This window comes from Leishmania braziliensis, chromosome 8 (genome assembly GCF_000002845.2).
Source record: "Leishmania braziliensis MHOM/BR/75/M2904 complete genome, chromosome 8".
NCBI classification, from domain to species: Eukaryota; Euglenozoa; class Kinetoplastea; order Trypanosomatida; family Trypanosomatidae; genus Leishmania; species Leishmania braziliensis.
In genome coordinates, this window is record NC_009300.2 from 255,745 (window position 1) to 265,725 (window position 9,981).

At 61.2% G+C, this 9,981-nt stretch overlaps 1 protein-coding gene and 1 pseudogene across 2 annotated transcripts; both read left to right on the forward strand.

Annotated features, from left to right (window-relative positions):
* Positions 1 to 3,035: 3,035 nt before the first annotated feature.
* Positions 3,036 to 3,599, forward strand: LBRM_08_0680 (amastin-like protein; the record flags this gene model as incomplete). Its single annotated transcript, XM_001562077.1, has 1 exon — positions 3,036 to 3,599. One exon carries the CDS (start codon positions 3,036 to 3,038, stop codon positions 3,597 to 3,599), a length of 564 nt encoding a protein of 187 aa, XP_001562127.1.
* A 5,090-nt stretch (positions 3,600 to 8,689) lies between these two features.
* Positions 8,690 to 9,580, forward strand: LBRM_08_0690 (annotated as a pseudogene). Its single transcript has one exon. A coding segment is annotated over exon 1 (891 nt).
* The last annotated feature ends 401 nt before the right edge of the window (positions 9,581 to 9,981 follow it).

Here is a 9,981-nt window from a genome sequence, read left to right on the forward strand (position 1 = left end):
AAAGAAAAGAGGGAGCGGCAAGTAGCGCCAACAGAGCAGAGATGCAGAATCAACAGCAAAGCACAGCAATGTAATAGCGATTGTGTTGCCCACCTCCGCAGAACACATACGCACACACACAAGACTCACAAAAAAAAACGAATACGAGGACTGCTTACACGTCTCCATGAGCGTGAAACAATTCGCACACGCAGCAATCAAGAAGAGATAGCAGAGGTGTGATATCTACCGTCGGTGATCCTTTCTGCTCGCTGTGGAGTAATCGTGTTCTCTATTGGCCTTTTTTATTTCCCTTTTGAAAATAGTCAGAGGCTATCGCAAAAAAACTGCACGGACAGAAACAAATGCTGGCGGCTAACGCTGGTACTGTTTCTCATCTCCGCGCCCTTTTCATCCTAAGCCGGCAAGCGAGTGCACCAGCCGCGGGTGGGAATACGCAACGAAAAGGACTACGTGCGCATCCATCGCACCACGCTCCAGTTGGTCCCACTCTATTCCCGTCCCCTCTCGCGCGCTGGAGGGACTGTGCCAGAGAGACATGCACTGCACGCGGCCGCGGCCTTGATGGCGCAGGGGGGCCCGTCTCCGCTGAGCTCCGATGGGCCGATCCCGTGCCAGCAGCCGTGCACGGGCTTCTCATGCGTGGCCAAGCCTCACGCGGCCTCCCGCTCGAGGAGCCCAACCCCGATGGCACCGGCTAGCTATTGCGCACCATAGGCTTTGGAGGCTGGGGAAAGGGCGGACGTCCTGCGCACGTGAAGATTCTGACCCCGGGTGATGCAGTCATGCAGCTGCGGAGGGAGGGGGTGCAGGTGTCCGCGGAGTGCATCCATCGTCTCGAAGACCCTGCCCACAGCACCCGCCTCGAGGCCGTTCTCGGCGGACTGGTGGGGGCCGCCCACGCCCGCTGCCAGGAGAAGAAGCGGATGCTGACCTTGGATGGGTTGTGGCAGGTCTGGGGGAGATCGTATTCTGCCGCCCTGAGAGGCTCCGTGGCGGGCTGACACCCACGGAAGAGGATCGACGGGTGCTCGTCTGGAGCTTGTCCTCCGCCCTGAGGCAGCTGAATGCAGGCAAGCTGCCGCGCCACGACGGGCACAGCCTGGACCAGCGCACTTTCCAGGTGGCATGGGAGGCCGAGCGGAGAGGTGCAGAGCAGGCCCCAGTGCGCGCCGCCGCACCGGAAGTAAGCGGCCCGCCGCATCGCAGCCTCTGCCCACGGTGCGGGCTATTTGCAGGCGCGAGGGATCCTCCGAGGATCCAGGAGACAGCCCTCCCCTGCTCATTCACGGCCTGAACGTACCGTGCCGGGGGCAAGCCATGCGTGTGCTCGGCGCACCGTATATGGACTGCGGCCGCTGGACCAGCTGCCCCGCGCGCGGTGAGTGCGAAGGCATCGGCATCGCTCTCGTCGGCACTGGTGTCAGCACCAGCAACCACATTGTCACCGCTGACCGGTAACACGGCACACGGCCTGCTGAAGCACCTTCGCCGGGTGCTACTGGAGCGCTGGACTCGGCAGGTGCTTCTTCAGCTAGGCATCGGCGTCGCCCTCGCAGCTGTAGTGGCCACTCGGGGCTTTGGGTGTGGTGAGAGGTCGCTGTGCCACGCGTCGAGGGCTGTGGCGACACGCTCGACTTCCTCTCCGAGGCATGTTATACATGGCTGAGTCTGTCACGGCTGGTGAGATGCCGGTGATTGTGCCGAGGCTGCGGAAGGGGGCAACCTGCCGCCCGGGTCGCTGGCTATGACGAGCACGTTGCTGCCGCGGTTGGACGTCTACACGGTCCCCAACTTGAACCGCTCGCAGGGGTGGGGGTGCATACAGCATCGCCTTGACGCCATCGGCATGGAGGCGTTTCTGGGTGCCGTGGACGCAGACAGCACCGGGTTGGATGGGCTGCTCGCTGCCGGTCATCAGCGCCGTGTGTCGCCGACGACGTACGGGAACCGGAGGCTTCCCAGTGCGGTGCGCGAGCTGCAGGCGGCTTGGGGCGGCGATAGGAGTGTCTAACGCAGTAGCCCTACGACGATGGCCAGCACGAGGGCCTCGACGACAGCGACCCCAGCTGCCTATTGCTGCGCGATGTGGTGTTCTGCAGCTTCGTGCAGGACGTTTGGCTCCTCAGGAGCACAGTGTTGCGCACCGCCGGCTCCCGCTTAGTAGGGGACGCGTCACAACACGCCGAGAACGAATGAGCTGAGGCGGGCAGCCGTGCGTGTGCCGTCTCTCTCGACATGCATACCGGCAGCTGGGTGTGTCTGCGTGTGTGTACTCACCGACGCCGTCCTCCGCTGGTTGCTGCGGACGTGTCGACTCGAAAGGGGAGACGCGAAGAAGGCGATGCACAGCTCGTTTGTCCTTCTCAGGACATCGACATTACGTTGACCGTGCCCGCCTTGAATGCAGGCGGCGAGGTAGTGGCAGTGTGGTGCTGTTGCTGCTGCGCATGAGACTCTTTTATGGGCATAGTGGAGGATGGGCATGACACGGACAACCACCGAGAGTACAAGGGCCGAAGCCGATGTGCAGACTGGCGGTGGTGTGTGACCTGTCACGCACCGCATCCGTGGCGTGTGACGTGGACCTCTTTCCTCTGCGTGTGCACATTTTCGCGCCCGCTGCGGCGTATCGCACAGCCACCGGCTTCCTCGCCTTATTCTAGCGCGTCTGCCAGCAAGTGACCCCTCTGCCCCCGCCCTGCACCTCCCGCACTCCCATTTGCGCGTCTCCGCACCGCTCTCTTCCTCACATCGTCCTGCCTCGCCCCCTTTCTCCTCCCTCTTTTCACTCCTGCTTATACACCTTATATTCCCCCCTCACCCCGTCCCCCACACACCCGCAACCCTACCAAAGACATATCCTTACCGAGGCTCGACTCTCTATCGCTCTCTCCCTCTCTGCCATTTGCCCCCCCCCCCCCCCCCGCTTCCCTCGTCAGCTCTGTGGCGCCATCCCTACCCCTGTGCCGCTCTGTCCGCTGCCCCACCTCTGCCTTACCGTTCTCAGCTTCTTTTGCTGTCCACCTGCAAAAATGGAGTGTGGCGTTGGCGTTCTTGTCTACGCGATCCTTCAGTTCATCGCGTTCATGTTTTTACTGTCCGGGTCGTTGGTGGACATGTTTCATGTCAACGAATACTTCTCAGCCAACTCAGATTATTGCCTCACCTACTGGGGTCTGAAAGAAAGATGCACTGACATGAAGAATGTAAAGTCGCTGGACGAGTTTTTCAAGCACTGCAGTTTTGCCCGAGATCATTTCCACACCGCTCGGGTGCTCGCTCTTGTCTCCATCGTTGTGTTCGGCTTGGCGTCTCTCTTGGGCTTCATGACGATGTGCTGCTACAATTCCCTTGGCTGGGGGTGCCTGCTGCTCAACATTGTTGGCATCGTCACCTCAGCCTTCTCATGGGCGCCCATGGTCGTCCTCTCCCGGTATGATAACCTCACCTTTTGCACAGAGTTGCCCGTAACCTTCGCTTTTGGAAGTGGCTTCGCTCTCCTGATTGTAGCCTGGATCCTGGACATCATCAACATCTTTTTCTTGCTGTTCCCGTGCCAGAGCAACGGCTCCGACAAGAACTTGTACGTGACCTAAGAAAACAGTCAAGAAGAGTAGAGGGGGGGGGCAGAAGGAGGTGGTGGACGGCCTTGACAGCAGCTGCGCTCCGTCGCAACAACGCCCTTGTGGCGGAGTCGATGCCAGCGAAGAGAAGAGAGGGAGCGACTGCTGCGGTTTCGCGTCTGCCACTCGCCGGCGTCTCTCTTGCTGCCTTCCCGCGCGTGCGTGTGCGGCGATGCTGATGTGCTCTGAGGGCGGTGCAGACACGCTCCCACACCCTCCAGCAGACATGTCAGGGAGCCGGTCGCGCCGGCTTTGCCTTCGCGCCTCTTTTCCCCTTTTCTGCTTGTGTAATGCACTCGGTGCGTTCTTCTTGTCGAGTGCTTTCTTCCCTCTCACGTGACGTTGTTGTGCGTGTGGGCGTCTGCTGGGTTGCTCATGGCAGAATGGCACGTGGGGGAGAATCTCGAGCTCTTTTTCATAACTTCCCCCCTCTCCCCTGCTATCGTCTTAAGTGTGTCTCTTCGTGGGTTTATGTTTTCTACTTTGTTTTGCGCGCTTTGTTTATCTTCACGGCAGCCTGCGCTTTGTTAATGGCGACGCGGGCGTGGCGGGGACGAATCCATTCACGCTACCTCCCCCTCTGTGCTCCTCACCCTCACTGCCTTCACGGAATCTCCGTCCCCTCCTCACGCTCTCCCTGCGCACCCTTTTGGATATGAAAACGAGAAGGCTGAAGCGTGGCGACGACGCGGTTGTCGCAGGCGGGGAGATTCGCAAGGGAAAATGAGCCAGGAGGGAGGGAGGAGAGTAGCCACCATGGTAAAGAGAGGACAAGCAAGGGGGCATCGGAGGCACGCCGAGGAAGGAGACGCGCAAAGCCACACCGCCTTGGTTCCCCTCCGTGCCTCGTAGTCGCGATCTCGTGTCTCTCTGGCGTCGCTCTCGCGTGCCTCTTTAGCCTCTGTCGTTCTTCCTTCGCCCTCAGACACACCGCATGGATTGTTCAAGCGGCGACGGGCGAGGGGTGATGGGGGGGGAAGATGGCGCGCTACGGGCGGTGGGGTACGTGGGAATCCAGCGAGCCTGTGTGCAAAGGCCGCAGGAGAAAAGAGGCCCTGCGTCTTTGCACGCAGCAGAGACCTACAACTGCATACGCAAAGCCGGTGGGGAGATGGCAGGTCCTCCTCTTGTATCTTCCTTGTGCCTGACGCACGCACGTACGTCGGTGCCCAAGAGGTCACCCCCCGCCGTGTCAGGGGTGCGGGGGCCAGGGGAGGGAGACGGTGGAGGAGAGGAGGTCAGGCTGGTGACGGGGGAGGCTCAGCATGGAACGAGTGGCAACTTCGCGCCGGGCAAGAGTGCGTGGCGCGTGTGCTGACGTGCGTGGTCTTCGATCTCTGTGCTCGCGCCTTCCTCGCCTTTCTGACCTTTGCTCACTTCCGCCTCCCTTTCGTTTCTCGCTGTGTTTCGTGGTTGGCGCGCGCCGCCTCTCGACCTGCTATCCCCCACGCTGCGTGTGCGTGTGTGCAGGCACATACGCGCTTGTGGGCCACCTCCCCCTTGGTGCGTGAATTCACCCCTCCGCTTTGTCCTTGTCATGCTGCTGCGACGCAGCCGCGCTCCTGGTCCTTGCATGAAGTGGGAAAGCACCGCCGCGTAAGTAAAACTAACCAAGCGCCCTCCATACCATTTATTCCTCTTCTCCTTTCGTTTTGTGTCCACCCGTGCCGCACCACGTTTCTTTTTCCATTGCTGCTTGGCTTTTCTGTTCTAGCTCTCTCGCTCGCCCTTCTCTCTGTTCCACACCGGCATCAGTCGCATGAGGCCTATGCGTGCGTGCGCCTCTCGTCTCTTTGTTGCCTGTGCCGCCAGCTTCCTCCGTGCGTCCCTCTTTCTGTGCCTGCAGGCGAGGGAGATGGGATGATAAGGTGCGGAGAGCACAGGCAGCACTACAAAGCAGAGGAACGGACTCATCGGAGGCGTCACCTACACCCATAGCGGAAGAGCTGGAGAGCAGAAAGGAGCGCATAATGGAAAGCGAGGCTGGACGGCTCTTCTGAAATTCAAAACTGAGTCTGCCTGCCTGTGTGTGCGTGCGTGTGCACTGGTGCCTGCTGTGTTCTTTTTTCTCTTCGCCTCTCTTGTGTGTGTTTTTCCCTTCCCCTGTTTGCTTGCATCTTTTATTGTCTAGGTGCGCTATCGAGCCCACCAGACTCCGATGTGGCGTGTCGCCGCGCCGCTTGGTGCAATGCCGCGGGCTGAAGCAATGGGGGGCGAAGCACGGCATACAGGCAGGGCACGGGGTTTCACATGGCCCTGCCCTGTCGCTGGCGTGCTTCCTCGTCGCTCTCATCCGGCGTGCGCCTGGACCACCCCCTGCCCACCTGCACGGCAGACGCCAGCGCCCCGCCCTTGAGCAGGACCCTGGACGCTTTCCGCGTGGATCGAGGTGTGAGGGTCAGCCTGGCACCTCCGACACCCATCGCGCCGCACGCGGCCGAAGAGGGGGCGGGGACGAGTCCATATGGCGCGTGGCCCTGCTGCTGCGGCAGGCGGTCCGTCCTAGAGGAGCAGAGCGTAGCCGCAGTGCAGCAGAGGCGTGTGTGGGCTGAGGCTGTGCGCGTGCGTAGTTGTTGCCTTGCTTGTAGTGGAGTGAGATGTGCACACATACGCGCATGCAATTGTCTCTGGCCAACAGCCAGGATGTAAAGAGCATAAAACGAAAGAGGGGGGGAGTATAGGCACGCGCGTAGCAGAGCGCCTCGCATTTGGCGCTCCTCCCCGGCCGGTTCCCTTTGGCGCCGCTTGGAGAGGCGGTGTGTAAGCGCGTGCTTTTCTCTCTTCTTTCGTTCAGGCTCTTTTTCCGTTCTTCTGCTTCGCATTACGTCCCCTTGCGCGTCTTGCCTTTCACTCTTGCTTGTGCTCTTGTACTCGATTACTCCAACCATGTCACCGCCGCCGTTGCCACCGCTCCGCCCTCCGAGAGGAAGGGTCGAGAGACGCCAATACCTGTGCTGCTGCCAGTGGTGGGGCTACGCTGTGTGCGCGCGTGTGCACTGGTGCCTGCTGTGTTCTTTTTTCTCTTCACCTCTCTTGTGTGTGTTTTTCCCTTCCCCTGTTTGCTTGCATCTTTTATTGTCTAGGTGCGCTATCGAGCCCACCAGACTCCGATGTGGCGTGTCGCCGCGCCGCTTGGTGCAATGCCGCGGGCTGAAGCAATGGGGGGCGAAGCACGGCATACAGGCAGGGCACGGGGTTTCACATGGCCCTGCCCTGTCGCTGGCGTGCTTCCTCGTCGCTCTCATCCGGCGTGCGCCTGGACCACCCCCTGCCCACCTGCACGGCAGACGCCAGCGCCCCGCCCTTGAGCAGGACCCTGGACGCTTTCCGCGTGGATCGAGGTGTGCGGGTCAGCCTGGCACCTCCGACACCCATCGCGCCGCACGCGGCCGAAGAGGGGGCGGGGACGAGTCCATATGGCGCGTGGCCCTGCTGCGGCGGCAGGCGGTCCGTCCTAGAGGAGCAGAGCGTAGCCGCAGTGCAGCAGAGGCGTGTGTGGGCTGAGGCTGTGCGCGTGCGTAGTTGTTGCCTTGCTTGTAGTGGAGTGAGATGTGCACACATACGCGCATGCAATTGTCTCTGGCCAACAGCCAGGATGTAAAGAGCATAAAACAAAAGAGGGGGGGAGTATAGGCACGCGCGTAGCAGAGCGCCTCGCATTTGGCGCTCCTCCCCGGCCGGTTCCCTTTGGCGCCGCTTGGAGAGGCGGTGTGTAAGCGCGTGCTTTTCTCTCTTCTTTCGTTCAGGCTCTTTTTCCGTTCTTCTGCTTCGCATTACGTCCCCTTGCGCGTCTTGCCTTTCACTCTTGCTTGTGCTCTTGTACTCGATTACTCCAACCATGTCACCGCCGCCGTTGCCACCGCTCCGCCCTCCGAGAGGAAGGGTCGAGAGACGCCAATACCTGTGCTGCTGCCAGTGGTGGGGCTACGCTGTGTGCGCGCTCGTGCACACCGGCGTATGTCTGTGTATTTATGCGTGTGTGTTTGCAACGTCACAGTACTGAATTTGTTTGTACTTTTTCTCCCTCGTCTTCCCCTCTGTGCTGCACTTTGGCGCCTGTTTCATATGCGCTTTTTAGAGAAAAAAGGATATTCTGCAGGGTGGTGGCTGTGAGGTGGATGCAGGCGTCAGCACACCACAGCCAGAGGCATACATGCGCCCGTTAGGGTATTCTTTTTCGTGTTGTGGCTGAACGTGGTGCTTAAAGACAATGTGGGTATCGGCCTGTGCGCGGTGCCTTGCAGAGGTGGTGCTGCCGCATCGCCTGAGGTCTCTTCGTTCTGTGATTGCTGGTGTTTCTGGAGCGCTGGTGGCGGCTGCGCACACGTCATGCTGCCACACTCCGGTCAGCGCAGCTCTGGGCGTACGGTAGTGCGGGGCCTCGGCGTCCTATGAAGAAGCCGTGGGGCGTCCTGGAAGTGCTGCTGGTTGTTGTGCGCGCTCGCACCCGGCGAGCGTATTGGTGGACCTTCCTGTGGGGCTCGGGCGCCACAACAGCGCAGTGTCAGAGACGGCGTGTGGGGTTGGCGATCCTCCGGGCTGGCAAGAGAGGCTCCTTCGGTGTACTCCGTCCTGGCGGCGTCACGGCGCAGTGGTGGTGCCCCGCATATACGTGAGAGCGACCATCGCCGCGGTGAGCGGCTGTGCGACCCACTCGCTGCTGACAGACAGTAGCGAAGTGGAGGTCTCTGTGGCACCTGATGGTGTGGTGTTGTGGGAACTACTGACGAAGGTGCTGCGCAGAACAAGGCTGCTGGAGCTGGTCAGGTGGCTGAGCACCTGCGTGCACGCCCCGCGCGACGTTGGGGGTATTGCTGTCAACTTTTTTGGGCGGGTGCGCCTGCTGGGGAGGTGGGTCTCTCGCTGCTAGTGCGTGTGCCAAGGGTCGCGCGGGACGGCGTGAGCACGAGGGCGCCATGGGGGCGTGACTACCGCAGCGCAGTTGGTGTGCTGCACCGCGCGCGGGTCGGAGGCTTCGCTGTGCCGCGGTCTAGCAGAAGGGCTCCCGTGGTCAGAAGCGGGGCCATTAACTCCAGGCAGCCCCCGATACCCTCTCCGAGGCCGCGCCGTTGATCCAAAGGCGGGGGTGTGCCCGCGGCACCGAGGGCACGGCTGCGCGGTACCGTCGAGGCGCTCGGCGTGAGCAAGGAAAGGGTATCGGGGGCATGCTGGGCCTTGTGGCGGACGCTTTACGCGCTGCTAATGTGATGGGAGACGATCGTGCTTCGTGCTCGGTGGTGAAGGTGGGGGAGGGCGGCGCCCTGGTCACGGCCTACCGCGAGGCTGTCAGTCTGACAGGCGACTACCAGGCTCGTCATAGCCTCCTGGAGGTGTCTATGAGGTCCCTCACTCCTTCGAAGGAGTCCTCACCAAAGCTGGATATCGGCTGGACTGGACCCTCAGTCTGCGTGCAGGCGCTCGCTCAAGTGGATATGCTGAAGGCGCCGGACCTGGTGTAGCTTGTGGGGGCGGTGGAGACAATCATCAGCGACCTCGTCGACCTGTATGCTGCGTTGTGCCAGCGCGCAGTGGACTCTGTGGCGCACGCAAGTTTGGTGCTAAGGAAGGCGGTGCATCGGCTGTAGGCTGCACTGGGATTCTCTGGGCTCGCCGGCCCGCACGGCGATCCAGCAGCTGGTCTCGGTGCCTTCGCCGATGGCTTGCACGGTGGCACCGTTGAGGGACGTGTCGGTGCTTGCGCAGCCATACCTGCAGGAGTTTGTGCTGTGCGACCCGGTGCAGGACGTGTGGCGCGTCCCGCTGCGGGTATTCCACACCGCGGCGTGGTGCATCTTGATCTAGGCTGTGGACGAGACAAGCGTGTGCAGACTGAGGGCGTGGATTTCGTTTCTTGTGTGCTTGTGCAGAGGCCCACGCAGTTGTGCAGCCTCTGCCGGCGTGCGTCGAGGGCCAGCCGTTGGAGTAACGCCCTGCTGCACAGTGCAGGACTGTGACGTGGGGGCTGGCAGGTGTGTGGAAGTACGGGTCTCTGCTGGAATACTTGTTGACGGGGTGGGGTGCAGAGCGATAGGCGAGTAGGAGAGAAGAGGAAAAGGTCTCTCATCGGCTGCGGAGACTCCCCTGCTGCTGCAGGTACAGCAGGGGAATAGTAGTTGAACAGAGGGGCTCACTTACGCAGTGAGTGGGTAATGTATTGGCGGAGTTACACATACGTGCATATCGACCTATACGCATCCGTACATGATGGTGCGGGTCGGAGGTGGATAGTGAATGCTGGCGGCTAACGCTGGTACTGTTTCTCATCTCCGCGCCCTTCTTTTCATCCTAAGCCGGCAAGCGAGTGCACCAGCCGCGGGTGGGAATACGCAACGAAAAGGACTACGTGCGCATCCAT